This window comes from Platichthys flesus, chromosome 22 (assembly GCF_949316205.1).
Source record: "Platichthys flesus chromosome 22, fPlaFle2.1, whole genome shotgun sequence".
NCBI lineage: Eukaryota > Metazoa > Chordata > Actinopteri > Pleuronectiformes > Pleuronectidae > Platichthys > Platichthys flesus.
In genome coordinates, this window is record NC_084966.1 from 2,517,429 (window position 1) to 2,544,320 (window position 26,892).

Here is a 26,892-nt window from a genome sequence, read left to right on the forward strand (position 1 = left end):
GACCACAGGGAGTGTCGGAGGAGGATCCTGTTAGAATGGAATTATTCATGAGGCGGCTGAAGCTGCTTCCAGACACGGAACTGAAGCTGAAGCTGACCCTCCTGACTTTCTGCAGGATTTCTCCGACCAGCCCTCGAGTGTGAAGTCCACAGGAAGTGAGTAAGGTAACTCTGCTGGGCAACAAATTGATCTCAGAATGTCAAACTACCGATGTTTGGAAGCTTTGATGTTGCTGTAAGGGACCTTTGATTGACTTGAAACAAAGTAATCAGATATTCTAGCAATGCAATTACTTGTTTAAAGTAGTAAAACTATTCTTAATTATAATATTTTGTAAGAGAAAGACAGACCGACAGCAGTTCTCCCAACATTCACCATCAAGCCTGTCTGAAATCACTTCAATTTCAAGTATAAACAAAATATATTTTAATTACTTCTTACCTGGTGAAAATCACCATTACAAAAGGCAGATTTGAATTCAGAAGCCCTCGGCTGAGTTTATCTCAATGAAGCGGTAATCTGAGGTTGTGTTTGTTCATATCATTATATCAAGCAGCTCCTCTTTATTAGACCTGTTTCACCTTTAAGTTTCTAAATAACAAGCTCTGTGTGTTTATTTCCTCTAATGGCTTTGAAGCAAACCTCCCTAATGTTCCGTTTGGCATTTAGGAATAAAGTTTCCTCCACGTGGGCTGAGGATGGAAGCCGGGGATTCTCTGAGCTCGCCGACCAAACAGGATCTGATCTCATGCAGAGCCACATGCAGCTCTTTGGCCTCGGATGCTGCTCAGTGGAAGAGCACGTCTCCTAATTAACTGGGCGATGCTGAGGCCTAATGTGTCGCCTGCAAACCGGAGGATGTTATGGGCTCTTCGGGTCTTTGCTGACCCCGCCGGGGGAACGACGTGCCTCCGGGAGGAATACACACCGAGTGGAAAGCCGCACTAAGCTTCACCGTGGCTCCGTGTTCTCTGTCGATGCAGCTGCTGCTCCTGCTCCTGGGAGCGCAGGGCGACCATCTTTAACCTTTGTGTGATTTGTTGCACCCCCTGCGCAGCTACTATTTCTCATTTCAGCTCCACTTCCTCACACATCCCCTCGTTCAATCCCCTTGAAATAACCTGCGATAACACGTGTCGCAGCCTGAACACTGTGCTGTGTGCGAGCAGACTCTCCATCAGATACAGTCCCTGAACAGACCCGCTAGCAGGATTAGCACACAGCTCCTCAGGAAACCAGCCATGATTGACCTTGGGAGTTTGTCTGATGCTCGCCGAGCGGCTCTGACGTCCCGCTGAGGGAGCCGCAAACGACTGACTTCAAAGAACGACCAAACCAAGACGGCGTCAGTTGCTGCACCTTTGATAATGAAACGTGCAATTTGCAAAAATACCATTTCTGTGCAGAAACTGCAGCACCTACCTCAAGGCTGACAGCCGCTCTCTGCTACTTGTGTTAATGAACGTAGAAATAACTTCATCAAACCACATGAACCATATGTGGTTGTGAATTTGAATTAATTGACCTAACTTAAGAGTGAAGAATAACTTGTTCTGACTAGAATGTGAGTGCAGATGTCAGACGAGGACATATCAAGAAACTTACTTTCAGATGGACGGAGGTTGGAGGTTATGTGGAGTTCTCCAAACACTAAGAGCAAAAGAAAACGTAGAAATAAACACAAGGAGACGAAACAAAAAGAAAAAAACCCAAACACTGAACGACACACAGGAGGAGATATGCATGTCTGAAAGTGGCTTTTGTGAGTTCTTATCCCAAAGATAAATTCAGAGAGGAGAGTGAGGCAGCTGCAGGAGAAAACACTGAGCCACAATTATTCATACAAGACTAAATACTGTCATTATCTGAGAGAAATAACCCTTTGCTTCTGCACAACAATGAGTTATAATAACAGATGTGTCTTCAACATCCTGCACACCTGCTCTGTCTATTTAATTAAATACGTGCAAAGGCAAAATGCAACAAAAAACAGGTTGAAAAGCCAAAGTTCAAAACATGAAATGGAAAAACCCAAGATGAGAACAAGCCAGATGAAAGTAAGAAACTTCATCCGGCCTCCGGGTCGCTGACGAAGCTCAGAGGGCGCCATGAATAATGAGACGTGATCACGTGACAGTAAAAGCTGTCGCCAGGTCCAACGATTCTCTGTCGGTGAGCTGCCTCCTCCCTCATCTGAGGCCACACTGTTGTTCCAGCCCCCCCGAGGAGCTTCAGCCGCTGGTTAAGGGTGATTTGTCATGATTTGGAAAGCTGCTTGCTGCTTCCCGGTGCGGCTGTTGGAGTCGATACTGCACAGGGAGGTGGGGGAGGTGGGGGTGGTGGGGGTGGTGGGAAGAGACAATGACATGGTTCACACGTGTTTGTGTTTTTGTGAATCTGACACGTGGCGCCTGACAAGGTTAGGATAATCGTGAAGCCTGGATTTCTCTCTGCAGGGGTCATCCTGTCCTGGGATTATCTCCCATCAGCCCCGAGCTGACGCATCCCCCACTGACACGGGACCATCGTCACCACTGCATTTCATAGACGACCATCTTCCAGAGCGCCGGGACCAAGAGGAGTCCTCCTGTGTGAGTGAACTGGAGCCGATTGGAGAGATGAAGAAGCCAGCGAGGCAGAAGAGTCTCATCCAGAGCTCCTGGAGCTGAGTAACAGCAGCCAGCAGGCAGTCGGACACTTGATTGAATTTATTTTCCGGATTTCAGAATCACGTACAAAGACATTCAGGGAACTTTCACATCAACTCTGAATAAAATGTGTGACCCAAGTCTCTGCTCTTGATATTTTCTCCTACAAATAAAGTTTTGTAAACACAGAGGAGAATGAAACTGGTTTAAATTCTCCAAAATGAAGCAAAACAGGATATTTCCCCTGCGGTGTGGTCCAGAGACGAGGATTATGGCAGAAACACTAACTGAGAGTAAAGTGGTTGGAATAAATTGTCTTTTGTTGTTCAATCAGCTGCATCTTTGTTCTTCTCTAATGCGTAAACACTGTCAGTCGCATTTAATTAGAGCAAATCAAGCGCTGGCACAGGAACGGAGCACGGAGCAGATTATATAGAAACGTGGCTTTACATTGACTCACTGGAGAAGAAAGGAAGTAAAAGGGTTTGGCTCCTGAAGCGCCTGGTTCACACCAGATAAAAATACATTTCAGCTGAATAAAAGAGGCAGATTTGAATTGTGGGTCTGTAAACACTTCAAATGCCCCCCCCCCCCCCCCCCTCCCGGTAACACAAGGATCTTACTTCCTGCTTTGGCGATATGAGAAAGGATTGATTTCTCTGAAAGGGTCCAGCTGGAATGTGATTGGGATTCACGGTGCTGTTCAGTCTGATGAAGTTATCTCTGAAATTGTGTTATCTTATTGAAGCTGAAGGTAATTTCACCCAAAAGTCTCTTTTTATTTGGAGGAAGCGAACTGAGCAGTGGCCTGAATATAACCGTCACTGTTCTGTCTGTGTTGCAGCATTTATCCACGAGCTCCAAACGCTGGGAGCTGCAGGCAATTAGGAAACATGAGGAGTTTGGTGTTATATTTGTCCGTGTGCAGTTTACCCAACATGTTCGCATGAAAGCCGTCACTGTGACAGGCACAAAATGTTTGCATTTCTCTCCGCGCTTGCCTCACAAAGTGTTTTGTGTTGATAAGTTTGCAGAAAAATGTCAAACAAGTGCAAAGAAAAACATCTGCCTATGAATTCATGCAATCCCTGCTCGAAATAGCCTTGTTTTCACGTTTAAAGCCGTGTTGTCTGTCAACAGTCGGTCTCTCAGGCATCTGCGGAGGATTTCTAGGCCTGGCGGTAAGATAGCAGCAGACGGAGGAACTGAGAAATAGAGAGAGAGAGAGATGGAAGGAGGCAGAGAGAGTAGATGGAAGCTTAAGCCCGGCTTAGACTATCACAGGCAGAGAGAGATGAGGAAAGGTGGTGGGAGAAACAGAAATCAAAGGCAAGACACGAACGAAAAGGGGACAAATCTGTCAAATATGCAGTTAAAGGGAAAACAGTGAGTTCTCCATCTTTTACTCGGACACTTATCTTCACCTCTTTATTTCCCCTCCTGGAGTCGTCTTTTCAGCCTCCTCCCCTCGCCGGATCTCCCTGCGTGTTCTCCGGCGGTTTGTGTTGTGAAGCTCCAAATTGTGTGTTCGATGTGTGCGAGGTAACGGCCTAAGATGGATGTGGTTTTAATAGAGATTAATTACCTCCCAAATGAGGCAATTACTCCCCACGGGCCCTCGCAGAGCGGTGTGGGCCGCGGCTAATGACTGGAAAAAGCCTGGTGTTTAGTCCACGAGCCACAACAGCATCTCAAGAGTCAAAGCAGCCCAGGTCTCTGTTGCAGGTGATGCGCGAGATGTAAGGAGTAAGCAAACCTGACAAATCAATGGTAAAAGTCTCTGTGCAGTGGACTGAAGGAACTTAATCAACGTCAATGACCCAGTGGGAGAACAGCTTTCGTATATCGAACAGAGAAAACATGTAAAGTTTGGAAGAAGAGAAATTATAGCTGCTTGGACGAGTTGTTTCTAATCCTCTTCTGCCTCTCGCTCAATATTTATCAGCCTATTATTTAACAGAAAGACACAAGAGGGACATCAGACCCTCCAATAGGGGGACGTCTGCTACCACACAATCTAATCAGTTCATCTTCACATCCAATTGAACAAATTTGGGGAAATCACCTCGAGGAATTCCTGAGACGCTGCCTTCACAAAAACCAAAAACACATTTAGTAAGGTCATAGGAATCTTGACCTTTCGACCACTAAATCCTAAACAGTTCATCTTTGAGTCCAAATGAACGTTTGCACCAACTTTCATGGTGTTCTTGACATATCGTGTGGACAAGAATGGGAGAGACATGAGGATGGACGCCCAGGAAACATCCTCCCTCTGGCCGCTGGCTGTCTCTCCGGTGCAGAGACATAAAGAAGGGTCACCGCTCGGCTCTGTCTCACGCTGTAAAGTGCCTCAGAGCCTCAGTGGCTCTGGAGCTGCTGCTGGAGCAGCGCTGCCTGACTGGGTGTGATCACATCAAACAGACTCACTCCCCGACCCTCTGCCTGCTGCCTTCAGGACCCATAAACATGAGCTGCATACTTTCCCCAGGTATATGCAAGAATTTAAAAAGGACTGACATCCAGTACAGAGCCAGGCAGTTACGAGAAGCTTGTTCCTCTACCTGCCTCTGAATCAAATGATCTTGACGCTCAGCAGCCCATCAGGTATTTATGAGACTCCGCTCTCACGCACACATGCAAATGTCACCCCCCCAGCGCGCAGCAGGTCATAAATATGTACCTGCTGCTTTTGGAATAAGGTGAGGTTCAGCTCGGCGCCTCCACCGGTTCCAAGAGATCGGCTCCTGTCCAACGCCATTAAGAGTTAATTTATCGCTGGTGCAATTCAAAGTCCGCCCGGCTGTCACACTTATCTCTGTCAAGCGCTGGTGGCGCCCCTGCCTCACGCCCTGATGTATGCTTCCTATTTAAATCCCATCTCTCTGTTACCGATGACAGAAAATAATTCATGTTGCTGAAGTGCTGTCACCTGCAAGGACGGGATAACCTGATATCAATATTTAGGTTTTGCTTGCCATGTCGGAGTTGTGAGGGTTAAAGTCCCGCTGCAGGACACGTGGAGCGATGTGAGCCTGTAAAACACCAAGTGACCTCGTGACGCCATCGATTTGTTTTGCGGAGGAGTCACTTAAAAACACATTGAAATCTGAGTCTGAAGAGATTCTGTGATTTTGACCTTTTCAGTCTCAGGGAGCAGGAAGTACATATCACTTTCACGGCGTCCATGACTAATTCATCGCTATAACACTGTCTGACTCCACTTCCTGTGGCTGCACCTGCCTCGTTCACCCCCCCCCCCCCCCCCCCCCCCCCTCAGCTGTCTGGAGGTTTATTAGCAGTAATGAGCATCTCTGGCTGCAGCATCCATCAACAACTGACCCACATCTGCAGCTGTCTTCTGCCTCAGATGAATGACAGATTGAGAAATTGCAATGCTGAGCAGAACATGTAAATGATCTCAGTGTTATCTGCTTTTATTCTAATCATTGGAATTGTGTTGATCTGAGCTGGCGGTCGTGCTCTAGGCGACACCACAGAAAACAAAGTGGTAAATAATGAATTTGTTTAGAGGTATCTACTTAAAGAATTCAATATTCTTTTAATTTAATGAAGGACTCAATAGCTGTGTACTGATGAAGCTGTAAAAGGTCAAAAAGAATCTGGGATAGTTTTTTTTATCAGTTGGAGCCAGAGTCTGTTCAGCTGCGATCAGGGTACAGAGCCGCGGAGGCAGATTCCTGCTGAAAAACACACTCCACTGATTCTAAACCAGTCTCAGCTGCCAATCATGACACTTTGACCGTCTTTGAACATCCGACAGATCCAGAATCCAAATGCCACTTCAAGCTGCAGCCTCCTGATGCATCACAGCATCACGCTGACACCACTTCTCCTGGAGGATTTCTCTCCAGCTGCTCTCACTCAGCCTCTTCCTCTCACCTTGACTCGACTACGCCTGCACAGATTGCACACGGCCACTTAGTCCACGGCTATTTTCCTGTGCACATGCACCCTACGCCTCACAGGACGGGTCAGGAGGACATGATCAAAATGCTTCTCTGCAGGGGATTATGCAGAATTAGGAAACTTGCCTCCAGTCTTAACACCTCAAGGTCTGAAGAGGGTTGTGTTTCCACTCTTCCAAAGATTTGTTTAGAAATCAGATTCCTGATTGTCGAGCACAAGCTTCATTTAGCACAATTGGCCACTTACAGCGTAGACGTTCTATTACTCAGCACATCGTCTCAAATTGCATGTGCCATAGGGCATGATCAGGGGAATGCAAAACACAGCAGTGAAGATGAGAGGCTGTGAATAACTATTACTTCACATATGTGCTAGTGTGCAAAATAAATCCATTAACTGACGACACACTGTGGCAGTTCTTTCCCATAAAACGTTTTCAATTATATCTCAGCTGCAAAAACACATCATAAAGACGCATTTGAAGTAAAGCCGCCATCTGGGAGTCGTTTTATTATGAAGAAATCATAACGGCGCTGGTGTGTTCTCTGCCGACAAGCTCCCACCAGATTCCCGAGTGAAACAGTTGGAGGACGGAGCGGCGCCACAAGTGCTTCCCACATTTTTATGTTTATCTTTGCAAGAACAGAACACTTTTCATTTCTCTGGCACCGAGTCCCAGAGGAGCCGTGCTGCTGCTCCGTCAGAGGAGGATGCTGCTGCTGGAACAAAGAGTTCACAGACACACACAAGAACACACACACACACACACCTGTAGGCATCAGAGGCTGAGCAATCTAATTATAGTAATGTTGCATGGTGCTGATTTTTTGATTCGCACACAAACACACACATGAGTTGTTAAAGTATAGCCCATGAGAAGAATTGTAACTTGTGAATATGGGCTATACAGTTAAAATTTGATTGATTGATTGATTGATTGATATTCCTATATATTTTTATATATATATATTTCTGCTGTTTTTATAAATATAAATACAGTTTATATTTTGTTGTACTATCCACTCCAGCACAAAATCACTTTAATACTGGACACTGACACAATCACATCATTGCATTCCATACCTGTATCTGTATATATGCTCTCCGTATGTGATATATGTGATATATGTGATTTATGTATATATGTCAGTGATGTGGTAAGTGAACAAGCTACTGGATGATCTGAATTTCCCTCTGGATTAATAAAGTATCTATCTATCTATCTATCTATCTATCTAAAGTTATATATACGTTAATAGTTCTTCTGAAATTACTACATGAAATCTATTATTTTGGAGGAAAAGTGAATTTCAAATGTGTGTGACGCAGTGTTGGATCAGACAGTCCACTGGTACGTGTCCTTGAGCCCATCAGCACTATGATGAAGGAAGTGGTGGAACAATAAAAGCAGCACTGACATTGCGAAACACACTAATGTACCTGCCACTGACGTATTTAGGCTATTTCTATTTCCATTCTGAAGCCATTTGAAAAAAACATTCTCAGTAATGAATCAAACTTTTAAATGAACGGTTGATGCCTAAACTTTAATGTGGTGCTGAAAAATGTCTGCACTTTATTTTGACATTCAAACCCACCCCAGTGCTTCCTCTTGTTGAGACCTGGAGTTCCAGCAGCTCCGCCTGTGACGTGTCGAGAGCTGCGACTCGCTTCAAACGAAGCAGCTGCGCTTCTGATGAGACACTTTGATTTGTGCAGAAACATTTCAGGGTATAATCGAGTTTCCCAATATGCACGTGGGCGTATTAACTTACAGGGAATTCATATTAAACCGACTGGAATAAAAACTTTGATGTGGTTTTCTGCAATAAATGAAATATCAAGTCTTACAAAAGCAGTTTATTTAATCTCAAGTAATTGAAAAGAAGAAAGCACTCCAAAGTGTGATATTTGTCTTCGGCACACTCTCCCACTGATGAATCTGTTCTTCATGTTCAAGTAATAGAAAATAGAACAGCACACTGCAGCGCCTGAGACAAATAACCACATTATACACCGTCACAGAAGTAACATCCACTTGGGAATCGAGCAGCCGACATCTTCACAGTGTTGAAGAAATGTTCCGCGGTTGTTCTGCTGTAAGAAAATATGTCTAATTCTGAAATATTACAGAGGCAACCAGGTCGGCTCCTTGATACCAATCCACAGCGTGAGAACGCCGTGTTTCAGCCGAGTCTTCACACCGGGACTCAGCGTGGTCCTGGTGAAGCGCTACCAGACGGTACATCCAGCATCGACACCTCGTTCAGAAAGTACAACGACTGAAAACACATCAGGAACATTCAGGGTTCGAGCTGTGAGGTGACAACTTCAAGTGCTGCCGTTTATTTTGAATCAAATGTTGCTGCTGTGGTGTAATTTCCCATTAAAGTGATGGTTTCACACATTTGTTGAGAAAGCGAATCCGACCTCGAGCCTGATTTGAGAGTCTGAGCTGAGCAGCACCTTGAAATGAGGAGATCTCAGAGTAATGCAGAGTTCTTTTGTGGCCTTGCAGCTGCAGACCCTCCTCACAAAGCCCCCGGACTCTTCATCAATATGGTTCCTTCAGCTCGGTGCTGTCTCAAACCCCTCAATCCCCCCCGACTCCTCCGCTGGTGCGGGTGCAAACAGTCCTGCTAACATTTCAGCTGTTTCTTGCTGGTCATGTCGTTCCAGATGCGGTGCATCTCCTCGGGTGAGATCTGGTGGACGGTGACCACGCGGCGGTAGCGGCAAAGGCTGTATGCCATCTTCCAGTGGTTGAAGCCGCTGTTCTGGAAGGGGTGGATGCCGAGCTTACGGAGGCACACGCCCACGTACACGTCCTCCAGGTGCAGCAGCCTGGTGTGTAACGAAGTCTTGTAGATGAGCTCGGCCACGTCCGCGGAGAAGATGTACCCGGTGCCGGAGCAGAAGGGCGGGTACTTGCTCTCTGGGTAAAGATCCCTGGGCATGTACCACTTGCTGCGCATGTCTCTGATTGGCCCACCGTTGATGACATATCCGGTGAAGTACCGCCTCCTGGGCTTGGTGGTGGGCTTCAGGAGGTTGTAGATGAGGTTCTCCATGTTGACATAAATGTCACTGTCCGTCTTCAGGACATATTGAGCCTGGGGACAGAAGGTGGCCACCCAACGCATGCCCATCAGCGTCTTCAGCGTCAGATTGTGGTACGAGTCGATAAAATCCTCCACTACCACGTCGTGAAAGATCTGACTCTCCTGCTCCACCATCTCGTTGAGAACGGGGTCGGTGCTGCGGCCCAACAGGAAGAGCGTGACCACGCGCACCTCCGGGAACGTGCTCTCGTCACCCCATGTCTCTCTGATGGCCTGGCGGGCGTCAAACTCCTTGTGAGTGGTGCTGATGAGGATGACGAGGAAGGGCGGCTCCGCCTCGCACTTCTTTTCCTCATTAATGAGGTAGTCAAAGTCGTGCGGGTTGAGCGCGCGCGTGCGGATGTTGCCGAAGGTGTCGTTCTTGCCGAGCTTGGGTGCGTTGCGTACCGGGACATTCACCTGTCCCACGTAGGAGCTGGAGGGGCGGGACAGGCTCAGGTACCACAGAGCGCTGGCCCAACAAACCACTGTCAGCAGGTACAAGCAGGAGACCTTAGAAGGCATCGCTGGTCATTGGGCTGGTGTTACCAGGGGCAGCGGTGTGGGGGGTGTTCAGGCCACGCCTCCATGGGTTGATCCGGCGGTGCAGCTTGAGGCTGCCACTGCAACACGACTGACATCAAGGTCAGATAAGGGACCGATCTACTGTCTAGAGATGGCGCTGGGAGTGAAAGGTAACACTGCAGAGGATTGTTATCGTGTCCACGGCCGGACTGTGTCCCATCGCAGCCGGCACGGAGGCTTCAGCGCTCGGTGACGGCATCTGGAAGAAGACGAGAAAACACAGAGAGAGCAGCATTACTCACAATGTGAATGAAGACTGCAGCAGGGAGCCAACACCCTTCTATCCAGCTTTCATAGAGACGGTTAGACATGTGACATATTTCACAATGTTTATTTTTCTGCATTGTCACAGCCTGGAGCATCTATCCACTGGTGGACCGCGGTTACCAGATCTCTCCATCAGCGCCTCTGATAAGAAGTGAATATCTCTACTCCCTCTCTTCCTCCACTTTCTGTTTGCACAGCTCGTCTCCGTCTTCTCCCGCCTCCACCAGACACACGCTGGCAAATCATAATAACCCATCTGACAGCCGAGAGGAAGAGGAGGAGGACGGAGAGAAGGTGAAAGTAAAACGTTATCATGGGAGAAGATTAATATCCACAATCTCTCATTCTCCAGGTCTCACCCCCCCCTCCCCACCTCCTCACATTTACTCCCCTCCTCACCCATCCTCTCTCGCTCTACCTCAGTCGGTTCCAGAATGTGTATTTTACATATTTTACCCTGTAACGAGCGGCTCCTTCGTTAGCCGGACAGACACCGCCGCAGAAGTCCTGCCACGCTAAGAATTAGGGCTCTAATTGGTCACACTCATGGATCATAAGGGGCTGAATTTGAGCTCTAAATATGGAATAGGATTTTAAAAACTTGACGTTTATTGTATCCAAAGTATGTAAATGTCGGTTTGCATTCAGAGGCAGTGACGGAAAACTAATACGCTGGTTCTTTCGACGTCAAAAAAGCCGAACTACATCTAATCCTTCTTTTTAAACCGACTTTTCTTTGCACCTAATCTCTTGTGATGCAGCGGCGGCTCGGCTCCTATTCTGCAGAAATAAGTTTTATTCTTCATGCATAACTGACGACGGACAAAAAAGTGCCACAGATCCTATTAGAGATTCTGAAATGTGCAGAGATGCTGCTCGTGTTTTCAGATGGAGGAGCTGAGATAAAAGCTCCCTCGTTCTTTTATCAGTTTCTCTTCTTGTCTTGCGGGGGCACTGCGCGTCTTTTCATCAGGTCTTTTCTCTTCTTCCTCCCCTCGTTTTCCACTATCTCTTCCCTCTCTTTGTGGAGCAGAGTCATCAATCTCACGGTCCAGTAGAATCCATCTCATCATGGCTGCTTTTCCACACCTCCCTCCCGCTCCATCCCCTCAATCACTCTCCGATCCTCCACTCCAGTGGCTGCTTGATCCATCTTTATATGTCTCACTACCTCCCCGCGCGTCTTCCTTTCTCTCGCTCTCCATCCCTCTGGCTTTCTGTTGTTTTTCTCTCATTTCAGGTGCCCCCCCACCAGACGCGCTTGCTCTTTCCTCACATCATCCTAAACAACCTCCACCTTTTCTCTCCTCTGTCATTTTGTCTCCCGGCGGGGGGGGGGGAGTATTCCTCTCCTCTCCTCGGAGCTCACCTCTAACTTACTGACAGCTTCCACCACCATCAGTCTCCCTAAAGCCGCTCAATCTCCTCTTCCTCCCTCTCTCCAACACAGAATCTCTAAATCATCATATTCACCCCCTCTCATTAACCTCACTCCCTTTCTTTCCCTTCTTCCTGTTTGCACATCAGCCTTTTTTCCCACCTCCCTTGTTTCCGGAGGCGGATCTATCGGTTAATTCCTCTTCCTGTCTCCTTGGAGCCCAGATTAACCGATGTCCTCTTTGGGTGATCAAGTTTTTGCAGGAGGAAAGATTCAGTAATATCACTGTTAGACTGCGGTTAGTGGTTAGTTGAGCGTGACCTCACAGACCCGACTGTCTGGAGAGATTCACCTGCACTGCCACAGGCAGGCGGTGACATCCTGGCTCCAAATACACAAGATGGCAGCGTTTGTAAATCCTGCAGCAAAAACAGGTATTAACATGAAAGCGTAATAATTAGAATTATCATTAACTCCCGTTCAGTGGGCTTCATGTTAATCACATGCTACTCTGAACCGGTTGTCATGGCAGCGCAGTGACAGACAGGAAGCAGCGGGGGGGAAACGCAGTCTGGCAGTACGCCGGCATTCACGGCTCCGGTGTTTTGGATGTGACTCTCCAGGAAGTCAATTTAGTGACCTCACACTGCGCTGGTCGCTGCCTCATTATTCCGCGCACTGATTCCGAGGCTCCACATGGTGATGGCTGTGTGTGGACGGCTCGTCACATACTGAGGACACACAGATCAAACACTTCCCCGGTGCTGACAGGCCACAGAGAGCGAGTAGACACTCAGCTTTTCAAGATGAGACACTTTGATCCTGACAAGGACTCCGACAGCTCGTCAATCGATCCACGGAAAATCCATCTGACAACAATACATGAGGGATTTATCATTTAAGTCACTTGTCAAGTAAACGCAAAGGAAAAATAACTGATCGTAGCTTTTCAAGTGGGAGGATCTGTGGATCTCACATTGTAGACACCAGGAGAGACCAGGATTCAAACTGTCCTGCTGTGAGGTGCTGATGCTAACCACTGCACCACCGTGCCGCCCTACTAGCAGGAGACACATTTACAGATCAAGCCTGAAGCAGCAGACAAAACTCTATTTGCTAAAGCATTACACAACACATTGATCCTTTCACCACCAAAATCGAATCCGTTCATCTTCAGAGCCTAAGTGAAAGTTCTACCAAATTTAAAATTCCCTGGAGGAGAGAACGAGTTCTATGAGGCCAGAGAAACAGATGTTTGTCCTTTGAATCTAAAAATAATAAAGAAATTAACATTTGCTGCTATGAGTCACTAAAGTGCAACTGCACCTTGTTATTCCACATCACAGTGAAATCATTATTTAGATTCAGACGTGAATGATTCACTCTGTTGTCTTTATAGTAGAACGACCTCTGGAAGACAGAGCAGGAAGCTCACAGGCTACAGGGATGTGGGAGTTTCAGTCTCCTTTAATGTTGCACCAGATAATTGATCACAGTCTTTAGTGCAGCGTGGAGTGACCTTGCTCGGGGATGGTGTGTGTGTGTGGGTGTGTGTGTGTGTGTGTGTTTGTGTGAGTCAGCGAGAGAGGGAATAAGAGAAACTAAAGGCTGGATGCGGCACGCTGCTTCAGGACACATGTGTATCTTCTCCTTTGGAGGAATGTTTGTGAGAGAGGAGGTAAATGAGTCATATTCCCAGCTCGGCCTTTTGTGACCTCTCACATTTAGCCGCCTGCTGCGATATTACAGAGGTAATGATTGACAGGGGAAAACATCAGGCCGCCTCCGTCACTTGTGGCTTTTTGGTGGCAGCTGACTTAAGCAAAGCTGTCAGTGAGAAATCCTCTAACACCGCAGCATTAGGACGCGGTAATAGCGTCTGAAAGCAAAACACCACCTGCGAGTATCGTTCAAGTGGATAATGAAAACAAGGAATAATTGCTTTTATGTTCCCCAGCACTATGTTATATTTATCATACACCCTTGCCACTGCGATATTGTCTTGGAGAGCCTGCGCATGATTTGTGATTACTGAGCAAACAGAAGCTTCCCCCTGGAGGAGTGGACTCAAACACACTATACCCTGAACTATACCCCCCCCCACCCACACACACACACACACTTCAACTTCCTGCCCAATGAGAGCCAAATCTGAATGTGCTGTGAAACTGCTGTTGCATTTGTGCTTCTTTTCCATTCGAGCATCTGAAATGCTGACACACGGTTCGTGGTCCATAACTCGACACCTTATCTCCAGCTCCTGCTGTCGGGGGTGCGATAAGCTCAACAGGAGGTTTGGAATTGTCCGGTCCCGTCTTCTGTTCCCGCGTTTGATCCTCTTTTCCTGCAATCTGCTGCCAACTCTAAAACCCATTATGTCGACATTGGGACGTTCAAAAGGGGAATTAATGAGGAATTTAACGCCATTGGCCAAATTGGTTTGCATCCCACCTAATAAAAAAGAGGCACAATTGACATGTCAGGGTTGGACGACTCCCAGTGTGGCGCCCGCTACGCTTTTGTTTCCTGGATAATAAGTGGCTCGGCGACAGTTGTGTGTCTGCACGAGCGTATCGTGAGATTTGCAGGCCACAGGCTGGACACTCTGGGCTTAGTGTGCGAGAACATCTGAATGCAAAGCAGCTTAGGAGAGACAGAGGAAATGGGATATCAATAGCAGCCAACAGATTTGGCCGGCGTACAGAAGCCCCATGCGCCGCTCCCCACTTCAGTGTCGATTTGAGCCCAAACCGCGCTGGAGCAAATCAGTCTGCAGCCAGAACTCAGGATGTCACGACTGCTGAGTTCAAACTTGGTCAAAGACGTCAATGGGTTTGTGGAGAGCTGTGACAAACTGTGAAATACAGGTGGATGTGTGTGGGTGTATACAGACACAGGATGTATACCTCCATCCTACAGTTACCAGGGTTTCGGCAAATTCAAGACTTTGTCAGACTTCAATGAAGGAGATATCATCATCGTGAGATATCAGAGTCAAGGACGTGTTTGAGGCCACTGTGACCTTTACCTTTGACCTTTCATTACCAAATTCTAATAAGTTCTTCTGTCAGTCCAAGTGAACAGTTGCATATTTGAAAGGACAGAACACAATGCCTCCGGTAAACATTTCCCCCGGCTCCCCACACAAGCCAGACTCATGTTTAAACCCCTCATGAATTGGAAATGACAGCTTGATTCATGCAGGTAATACGTTTCCCTGTCCGATCGGGTAACTCTGCTGTTACACAATATTTCAGCTCGGTGCTGCATCGAGGAAATAGAGGCAACCTAAACGAGACATTATGTGTCAGTAGCCGGACGAATTCGGGATGAAGTTGTGTTTCTGCAGAGACGCTGCTGAAGGAGGAAGCAGTTTAGGATTGATACGCTGGAATAAGACGGGGATAAGAGCCCATGCAGGCGCCGGGAGTTCAGCACTGTTCACTTTTTAAAACGTCTACACGATCCAGGGCTCAGCACACGCTTCACCTGTGTGGTTTGATCAGAGCAACACATCTGCAGTAAGATGGTTCAGTGAGAAGTGCCTGGCTCACGAGCACGGTTCAGTTAAATGTGGTTTTATAAGGGGACATATTTTCTAAACCACTACAACGGTAAGGTATTTAATTACGGTTAATATTATTATTTGGTTAGTTTGCCTGTGCTTTGAACCAACGACCATCGGCCTCTTATCTCCTCAAAACACGGCTGAAGTGAAAAGGACAAGGATCCAAGCGTCTTCATCTTTAAACGTCTCATCTGGTCACAAGCCTCAAACTTAAATAAAGTCACAAATCCAACAAACTAACAAAGCAAAGCACAGACTTGGAGGCTGCTTCTGTTCTAATGTTTTATGTATACGTCCGCGACTTCAACACAAATCACCAACATAGAGAAAAAGGATTAAAAGGATCAAGCTTTGAAGCTGAAGAGGCACATTTGTCTTTTCACTGCTTCAGGTGCTGGAGAAGTGAAACTATTTATGAAACCTATTGAATTTCAAAGTTAGCCGACCGTCACGTTTACCAAACCAGTCTAATCTCAACGTTTCTATACCTGCCAGCAGAATTAGATTTGTACAAAGAAGGAAAATCAATGGGCAGCGTCTGCTCTGCATCTCAATCCACTGTGGTGCACTGCAAAGATTTTACATCCGCTCAAATCAGATAACCTGCAAATCATGTGTCTGTGGAGGCAGCACAGACACAGAGGAACCTGAAAAACCAACCGAGAGGGCAAACAGTGTTTACACATGGGGTAGCCCCAGCCTGTCGCTGCACCTCCATTCTTCTCTCTCTCTCTCTTTCAGTCGAGCGCTGACCTTAACCCTGTGACAGCGTCCGCACACACACCTTCAACACTGCAGCGGCCCAGAGTCTGTGATGAGCTTGTAAATTCTCCACCATTGATCCGGCCTCTGGAGGATCTCTCAGGGTGTTTCTGGGTAATTCGATTTGCCTTCGGTTACGTCCATCGCCAAAGCAATGAATCAGACTTTCACAACATTGTGTGGGGGGTAATGTTCCGGAGACAGAGACTGACATCGCACGCACAAAATCTAACACACACGCGTGCAAACACAGGATTACACACTAAATGCTGGGCGCCGTAACATCATTCGAAAACGGTCCCAGCAGACAACACACACACACGCAATATTAAAAGGCCTACTGCTGACCCGAGGAACCACTGCGCTGCAGGCATCAATTAGCACCGACACACATCTGCTCACAGACGCACACAAAGCAGAGACGAGACGATGTTCGAGCTCCGATTCGAGCTAATTAACTTCACAACTTTTACACAAGCACACAAATTATTCACATTTGCTAATTTAGTTGAGAAAACATCTGGAAGGAGCTGATGGAGACGGAGGATTAGTACAAGTCCAACATATGTGCAGAGCTGCTGCCCAGTGGCACTATCTCTCCAGCGTGCTGCGGAGCTGCAGCCGCTATCGGGGGGGGGGGGGGGGGGGGGGGGTTATCGCAAACGCCATCTCACGCTGGCAGACAGGTACAGGATCAACACATCCCATTATATAGCAGCGCGCAGACAACTGCACCTGTCGAGATAACGCAAACAACTCCAGGCAGCAGTGATGCCGGGGGGGAGAACCCACACGACGCAGAGGCACACACACACACCACACACACACACTGGTGTTTATCTGCAAAATCAACATAGTGGGGTTCGTTTTTTAGGCAAATGCAGGAGCACACAGACACAGACACACACACACACACACACAGACACACACACACAGAAACACACCACTGCCGTTGCTGATGGCAGCAGAGGCTGAGGACATGCAGCTTCAGCACTCCTGGTAAATAATAGTCCTACTGGAACTGGGGGGGGCACTGGAAACACACACACACACACAGACACACACACACACACACACACACACACACACACACTGCTGGGGTGCAGTATGCAGCTACAAAATAACTACAGAAATCATACAAACTGGTATGAATTATGATAATGAGTTAAATCTGCTTACTTCCTTGCCGGTCAAAACACAAACCTACAAACACACACTTTCTAATTCTGACACATTATTCTGCACAACAGGCTACAGTAACCATGGTGATGGCCAGAGGGGTTGTGTTCCTGGGTTGTGCGTCCGTTAGTTGGTTTGTCTTCTTTACACAACATCTCAGAAATACCTCGTGGGAATTTCTTCATATTTGGTACAAATGTTCACAAATGAAGTGATTTGTGTGGTTGAAGGTCAAAGGTCAAAGCTGTTGACCTGTTGAGCACCATCTGCCTTCAGGAAATGTCTTGATCCTGTTCTCTAACACTTGATCTGAGGTCGACTGCAACAGTCAGAAACACACAAATATAAATATGTGTGAGTAAAGAAGCAATAAAATATGTTTTCTGCTCTACATGCCTACGATGATACAACCGTGTTTCTAATGTGTACATGAATTATCAGGAGAAGCTGCTTCATATGTTTTACTTCAAAAGATAATTTAATACTTTGATTAAAGGACTCTAACTACCACCAAGTGTAAACTGTTCATTTCCATTTTTAAATCCATGACGTGCATTTCACACTCTGGTTTTTAAATACGAAGAAAATAAATGATCTCACTATAGCAAGGTGACATGGTGAGATACCAAACAGACAGACAGACACACACACACACACACACACACACACACACACATGGTGATGCACAAACTTTACGATCCTGCAGAAATCCCTGCAGGCCCCTTAGCCACACCGTGTGTATGTGTGTGTGTGTGTGTGTGTGTGTGTGTTGACTGCCTGATAACCCACAGGCTGACTGCCCACTACTGCCTCGGGCCCTCGGAGGTGAAGCTTCTATCTGGGGCCAGCGTGACGTCCGGTCAGAGGCAGTGCTGCTCAGGAAGCCCCCCCACCCCGGTAGATAAATGATTCCACCTGTCAGACGCACCAAGCTTCGGCTTCCCAGAGGTGAGATGTGGGAGGTAACATGTCTTTTTCAGTTTGTGGGACATATATATAGGTGTGTGTGTGTCTGTGTGTGTATGTGTGTGTGTTTGTTAGTGTTAGAGGTTTCAGAGGGCAGAGCAAAAAGTGGATATTTGTAAACAGAGTTTTGCTTCCACCTCCACCCTGACCAGTTCATTGGTAGGTCAGATAGTCAGAGGAAGACTGAACGAATTACACACACACCCACCCACCCCCCCCACACACACAAACACACTCACACACACTAACACACACACAATTGCAACTTTGAAGGATATTATATTGACTTACATTGATTTCCTGTAGACTTACTCTAACCTTTATTATACTTGGTTATCTTAAACCTTAACCTCAAACCTAAACTAACCCAACTCAGACCAAACTTTAAATTATAATCCCCCCCCCCAAACAAACACATCAGTCTGAATCTTAAACAACGTTCCTATTGGCCACAGAAGTCGTATTAATCTTAAACTGTGCGTTTGTTTGAGTCGAAGCAGCAGGAGATTTGTATTTTCGTCCTGATGAATATTTAAAGTCATCTGTGCAGAATAACACGAGGATAGCTGCTGTGGATACAGGCCGACTGTAACTCCTGCTGGGCGTCTGCATCTCTGAATGCCACTTTAATGAGAGCTCCTCACACATTTTCACCTCCAGGCAAAGCTTTGACAGAGAACCCAAAAGATAAAGAGATAACAGGAGGGAGGAGAGGCAAGAAGAAATCCCTGAAAGCAAAGGCGAGTCAGAAGAGGAAGAAAGAAAAACAGCACAGATGAATGAAAGACGTCGGAAAGATTAACGGACGATTCTAAACCATATTAGCAGAAAATTACCATAATTGATCTGCTGTTCGGCCGTCGATCAATACAAGTGACTCAACAATAATTCTGCCAAATGCTGAGTCATCAAGTTTCAAGCCTTGTAAATAAAAAACGCCCATTACATGATGATGTGCCACGCCCAGATAGAATTTCTCCAATTAGGATAAATGAGACAGGAATCCATAATCCATAATCACAACAAGAGCAAGTATTCTTTATTATTTCTATGTTAGGAATAAAAGTATGACCTACCAACATGCCTGAGGGGGCTTGAGTGGCGCTGCATCGACTTGTGACATAACCACCTCAGCTCTGGTGTGGTGTTGTGTAAGATTTGAGAAAATGGGAAATGTCTCTGATAGATAAGGAATACAAAACAGTCCCTAACAGAAATATGTGTGTGCGTGTGTGTGTGTGTGTGTGTGTGTGTGCGTGTGTGTGTGTGTGTGAGTGTGTGAGTGTGTCATCAAGTGATCCAGCAGCAGTCTCACTGCTTATGACGGCTGTCAGATGAGAGAACAATCTGTGTGATCAGCTGCTGGACGGCCTGACCTCCTCTGGGACAGATCGATCTGTGCCGGCCGCAGAGATGACAAAGATGAGGTGCGTGTGTGTGTGTGTTTGTGTGTGTGTTTGTGTGTGTGTGTGTATTCTGTTCTATTCAACAGGCAAAAAAAGCATCAATGCAGCTGCATACAAATACAGCTATTAAAATAACTGATTGCACTTAATTACACATAATGTGATGTAATTTGGTCATAGCACGGTAAACAACCAATAACCAAACGGATCACAGGGCCCTCAGTGTACAGAAGAATCAGAGAATAACCCACAAGCCTTCAACCTCCTCTATCTTTTTCAGTTGCTGCTCCCCCGCAGCCTGGTTGCATGTTTTTCTCTCTCCTTCTTCCTCCGGCACCTTCCTCTCATCTCCCAGTCTGTCCTTGACCAGCAGCAAAATGGCCACCATGCGGCGGGATCATTCAGCTCCTCTTAGAAGTCACTTTGGTTCGCTCATTTTTAAAAAGAAGAGAGAGAGAGAGAGAGAGAGAGAGAGAGGAGGTAAGGGCGCGATGAAGCTGCTCCTCACAACATCTCTGATAAGACCATCTCTTTCTTTTTGTGGGCAGCACGGTACAGTTAATGTCCAATCATCTGCGATCAATACGGAGCGCGGGCTGCACTATTGGAAAGATAACCTGCTTTGATTTGACCAGAAACCTCAGAATGACGCACTCTGCAGTCCGGCTCCTCCGTCCTCTCGCCAGCCGGCTCTCTGAACTCTGAAGCTCTTGAGAAACCTGCAGCAGCTTCCACACGCTGCCAAATCACATCCGATTCACCAAGCAGCAGTAATACCGCACTGTGATTGGAGGCCTCTGCCAACCTGTGCGAGATTCATACAGTGACCTTGACCTTTGACCTTCTTCCATCCTTGAGACAACAATCAAATGACTTAATCCTTGTGTCCATGTGAATGTTTGGGCCACATTTGAGATGATTGCCTGCAGGTGTTGATGAGATAATGAATTCACAATTAATTTATATTTACAACCTGATGCCTCCGATCACTGGCTGAACCTCTAACATCTTCAGTTTCTTTGTGATCCCTTTAAAATCCTCTCGTTTCCCAGCATACCCCAGTCCTGAACCTGTGTCACAGTCAGGTCAGTGTACTCTCCTCTGCCGCATCGCGCTCTGACAAACCCGGTGAAGACGAGAGGACGAAGTCTGCTTTTCCTTTTCTCCCTGCGGTGACAATAACACGTCTACTCAGATAAATCCTCTTCCTCATTCCTCGTCCTGAGTGTCTCACTGTTACCCTGACAACAAACTCCCCACTCACTCCACACTGTCAGAAAAACGATTAGTGAGCACCGTGTAAAAAGTGTCAATTAAGTTTTAAACGAACGCGTCTCCACCAGCGAACCCTCTGCCCGGGTCAGGAGGAGGGAGGCGGGGGAGGCGGGGGAGGAAGAGCGGGCGGCTGCAAGACGGCTGCAACACAAACTCTCTCTGCAAATGGACACAAATTCATCCGCTCTGTCTTGTCGCACAACAGCAGACACACTAACGCCCTCACACACAGATTTAGAGACTTGAGCGAAGTGGGTCCAGTGTGAACGAGCCACTTGATCTGATCCAAGTTTCTGCTCCTGCTCAGTTAGGATTTGCTTCCACCTGAAAATGAGCAAAGACCAGGAGACGAGCCTCGGCTTCGTTTGAGATCTATTACAAAAAAATAAAATGCTAATGCCAAAAAGAAAAAACCTCCAGCTCTCACAAACACTGAGGTGAAATCAACAAGTACAGAGGTGGACGCTCACTGACTGCATAACGAAAACACTTTGATTTATTTTTCTTTCCCGGCTCGAACTCAAAGCTGATGCTGTAAAAATGCATCTTTTTGGAGCCGAGCTGAAATCCAGATGAGACCTGGTGGATAAACGAGTCGCTGATAATGAAGACACAGAATATTAAATCACATGAAAATGTAATGTCACGTTCAACAATCTTCTACTGTCTGATTGGTCTTTTAATCTGAATCTGTTTGAGCGCTGTGTAATGACAGCAGTGGCTGACACTAAGCAGCGCTTTATTAGTTAGCATTCAATAACCAGGCCGGAATTGTAGCTTTCATTAAATCACTAATTAAAACACACGTCATCAACGTTAAGAGCTGCAGATTATATTTCCATTAGTTTAATTAAGCTGATTGCTGCTTGCTACAGTGCTCTTTGTGATTTCATTTCATTAGAGGGAAAATTACAAGGGAAAAGGGTTGTCAACGGGGGAGGGGAGGGGGGGGGGTATGGGGATTCTCGATCAGAAGAAAAGTCACTTGATTTCATTTCTATGCACAGACTGCGTTCTTTGATCCGACTGAAATTAAAGGACGGAATATGAGATGTGAATAAAACAGTTTAAACCTGTTGTGAAATACCTTTTTGCCATTTCCTTGAGTTTTCACATCAATGGCAACGCAACTACACAGAAACCAAAGAGAGAACAACTCAGAAGCACACAGCCCCGATTCACAGGAAACGCATTTAGCAAATAAGTCATAAGGATAAAAAAAAGTAAGCATCAAGAGAGATAGAATCATTTTCCAGCGCTCAAGACAAAAATGCAATATTGTTTTATCTCATTAACAAGCTCTATAGAATGTTCTTTGAACACAGACATGAACTTCCCAAAGAGAAGCCTGGCTCCAGATTCCCCCCCGACACCACAGGTCATCGTTAAAGTAAAAATAAAGGAGTATATGAAAAAGTACATCCTGATTTACTCTGAAGACCAAAGTGACATTTACAGATCTGACATTTTCAGAAAGGCATCATACTTATTTTTTAAAGTACGTGTTTCGAGTAGAATGCAGCTTTTCATTTCCGAGATACGCACTTCTTCAGAAAACTCATTTTACAATTTCCCAATACGTGGATTTGTGTGTGTGTGTGAAGCATCTTGTTGTGATATTTTATCCAAAGTAATGTGTAATGCTCCCTGGGACCTGCTGCCTGAATGAAGTTGCACTAACCCCTGTGAGTTATACTCGTGTCTCTGGGACCTCGGTTCGATCTCACTCTTTTCGTGATTGATGCAAACGACGCCGCTCTCGCTCGCACTGAACACGAGTCGGAGATGAAGAACAATAAATTTGACACGCGACTTAACTGAAGATAATACCTGGTGTAAATCATCAAAGTGTAAATGTGACTGCTGGCGAAGTGATGTCTTCCCCTGGCTGCAGGCGGCTCCGAGCACTTCATTGTATTACTCCCATGATTCACGGCGCGCTGCATAAGTGTTGAGTGTCAGGTTTTACAGCCGGGAGTTAAGGACCCGCTGTCGCTTTAAAGACGACGGATCCACAACGCACATTTGTGTCACTCCCCCCCGACTTGTCTTCAGAGGCTGCAGAGAGTTTAGGGGCCGTTCATCAGCTGTATCAGGTGACGCATCTGAAGGGGCCACTGGGAGCCGGGCAGAAAGGCTATCCCTAAATCTGTGTATCACTACGAGAGAACACACACACACACACAGAGAGACTCCATTAACTGATACAAGGAACGGGTTGGATCCTAAAGCCCCAGCACCTGTCAGACTGCGTCGCTCTGCAGGTTTCGGCGCCCGGACACTAAACACGTGTCTCGTTCACATCACACTGAACTCGTGGGGCGACGCCTGCTCTACACGGCGAGGAACAGTTAGAGCTACATCCACAGGAGCCACCTTTTGTTGTCAACACAACAACAAAACGATTAAAAGGTCAAAAGTGCGGCTGTATATCAATATCAGAGAGCAACAGCTTGTGGAGCTGCTGGTGGTGGTGGTGGTGCTGGTGGTGGTGGTGTGCACACATTGTTTTTGGCGATCTGCCAATAAACCAAGAGAAGAAGAAGAAGAAGAAGGAAGCCGAGGAGGAACACGACTGAAACGCACAGGACACATGGGAACACAGGTTGGAGTGATGGCGTGATTCCGCTTATTAATATTCAAACATTTAGGTCAAACATACTCTTATCTGCTCTTATCATCAATCAACAGTCGTTTTGTTCTTTAAAAAAAAGTTGCGATGAAGCAAAACAATCAGATAAAAACTAGAATACTCAACCTTATGCAGGAATGTACTATAACATGAATTATTAAGAAACCATCTCAAGAAACTTTGTGAATGAGCAAATCCAGTTATCTCAGTTTGTTACAGCATTAAGTCGAGCTTTGAATCGGATGAGAGGAACAGCAGACGTGTTATTAAATAACGTCTTGTATCAGCTCTCACAAGGGAGGCAGCCACACACACACACACACACAAACACACACACACACCCAACCACCCACACACACCCACACACACTCGTCATGGGGCTTAGGAGTAAAAACACAGAAATCTACGATTAATGGGATAAAAACACTTCCGCAAATCAAAGTGGTGATAATTCTGCACAGCCGTGGTGACTTATAGTTTTTGGATCGGTGCTACAGATGCTGCAGTGGAGCGTGGTGACTTTTACAGATTGGGAAGCAGAGCTCCTCCAGTCCAAATCATATTGTGTTCACAAGAAATGTACATACACACAAAAACATGCTGCTCCCGGTGGATGTCATCAGATCTGAATGATTTGACATTTCTCAGCGGAGGGCGAGACGTTTCCCACTGACAGCTCTGTATTTCTGTCACTCTGGCCTCATTCAGCTCTACAACAAAGCAGCGAGTCTCTTTCTTCAACGGGACGAGTGTCAGTTTGCGCGCAGGGAAAACAGGACGAGATGTAAGCTGCGATTAACACTTGTGATATCCAACCAGCAGTTCTCACTTCCACTGTCTCGCTTTCTTCTCCCTCTCTCCTTCAGGGCTTTCAGATCCAAGATAAGATGAAATTTTAATGATGCCCACATGGAAAATGGGTCGACGGAGCCGCAACCGGTCTCAAGGCAAAACAAAGACGATGGAGAGTGCAAGAGAAAAGCAGGAACTGTAAACATATGGAGAAGAAGAAGTTAAATATTGGATTAAGGAGGTGGAAAAACGTGTATGTCAGGGAACACTGCATTATTCTGTCTATGAATCCATTTGAAGATGCAAAGGAAACATGGATTTGACACCAATTAATCCTTCTGCTATCTGGGCCACTGGCTGCAGAACCTACACTATGTCCACTGGGTGGTTCTTTGCATCATTATCCCTAAATTGGACAATTGTGTGTTGATTCACCTAAACAGGAAGTAGATCAGCACCGATGTCAGAGCTCAGCAGGAAACACATACTTCTTCCTGTTTCTTTCCTCTTTCTCCAAATATGAATAAAGCCCCAGGACTTTCACAAATGCTTTTTAAGCTGACCTCCAAACACTTTGCAGCATGTGGGCGAATTCATATCAGGTCCTCTGCTTTCAATTTATTAAATATATGCATTAAATTCTGTCTGAACTCGCACAAGAACCTTTTAAGAAGTAAAGTGCGAATGACTTTGAACCTTTGATATAATAAAGTGAAATAAAACAATTGTCTAGTAACACATTGTTGTTCAACAGCATGGTAATAGAAGTTATGTATATATTTTTCACTCATGTTATAAAATATAATCCTGCTCAAAATGAAGTCTTCACCGAACCTGATGGTGTGAGAAACTGATTTGGAAGCAGCTGTGAGAAAATTGAAAATCAAAGGAGGTCTTCTTTTTAAAGATGGTCAAGGTCCATTTTTATTGTGTGTCTCCGACTCGGGAATCAGTCCCTCCAGGAACATAAAGACTCCGAATGACACGAGAGGAAAAACACTTTGCAGCCGTTTACAGTAGAAGAGGTAGAAACATCCCAGTGGGGAAATGAGTCCTGGACTCTGCGCTGCAATAAACAGAAGAACGACATCACTGAGAGAAAGTGAGGATGATATTTAGGAGAGCTCCAGATGAGAGCTCCGAAGGTCGGAGGGACGCTCAGCTCAGGGAGCAGTGAGCACGCTCAGGTTATGAAGAGATATTGTTTGGAGAATAACAGCGACGGTTTCTGCGATTGACCTTGGACGTGAAGGAAAAGCAAGAACGTGCAGAAACTGAGAAATGAGAGACAGAACAGAGCCGCTGCAGAGTGACAGTGATAACAGGACGGCTCGTCCACAGATAACATTTGATCTTTTTCTCCATCTGCACAAGTTGTTTATTTATTATAAAAACACCCACTCAAATCAATATTGTGAGATAAAAATATGACACTGAAGTAAAATATGAGGGAAAAAGTCTTTCAGTCACAAAAACGTATCAATCACGATATGATAACGAAAATAATGGAGTGGAAACTGGAATTAACAGCTGGGTTCGTACGCCTCAGCCACAACCAGTGCAGGTTCAGTCCAGATGTTCCTGACCTTTGACCTTTGACTAGTCAGTCCATCTTTCAGTTCAAGTCACAACTGGTGAATATTTGAAGAAATTCCCTAAAGTCAGACTCGAGATATCGAGTTCAAGAGGTCAACGGCATGTGAGGCCATCGGGATCTTGACCTTTAACGTGGATTTACAATTTACTTTACTCCCCCCAATAGTAAAACTTCATTCCTGTTATAATAAAACTCTAATGTCGTTAATATATTTACAACATTAGAGTTTTTTTTCTTGTAAGATTACAAATTCATCGTCATAAATGTAAGACTTTCTTTTCCTGTGATATTCAAACTTTATTCTTGTAAATTTACTGCTTGTTTTTTCCGGTACATTCACAACAACATTCTCAAAATCCCCGGTGTTCTCTTCCTGTTAGTTTCTCTCGTACTCGTGGTTCCACATGTGCTGTATTGTAAGAACATGTCTGAAGCCTTCATCCCCTCCTGCTGCAGATAAGGAGCCTGGCTGCACAGACGTGGATTCACCTTATCACCACCGGCAGCTGCAGGAGCCTCTGCTCCTTCTCACCATGTCGGCCATCAGCTGGATGTTATCTACGTCTGCAAGGAGCAAACGTCTGAGATAAGGTGTCCTCAGGTGAAGTGAAGGATTCCTAATGAAACCTATCACCTGTGATGATGAGAGGGAAACCCTGTTAAAGTCGTATGTGATGTTTACTCTCTGCTCATCTCCTTCCACAGCGCTCCATCATGTTATGGTAATGTCTCTTTGATGCACATATTGTGTTGCTCTGATTTGCATGACTCGCTTTAATCTGGAATTAATAAACGACGCACACACA

The 26,892-nt window shown here is 46.0% G+C and overlaps 1 protein-coding gene across 2 annotated transcripts in view; it reads right to left on the reverse strand.

The window, feature by feature from the left end:
• Window positions 1–8,423: 8,423 nt before the first annotated feature.
• Window positions 8,424–26,892, reverse strand: part of LOC133933708 (beta-1,3-galactosyltransferase 1-like) — a 69,888-nt gene continuing 51,419 nt past the window's right edge. For both annotated transcript variants that reach the window (XM_062380893.1, XM_062380892.1), the window contains one exon: window positions 8,424–10,463. In XM_062380893.1, coding sequence (XP_062236877.1) covers window positions 9,218–10,204 — 987 coding nt within the window. In that variant the 5' untranslated portion in view covers window positions 10,205–10,463 and the 3' untranslated portion in view covers window positions 8,424–9,217. The remainder of the gene's footprint in view (window positions 10,464–26,892) is intronic.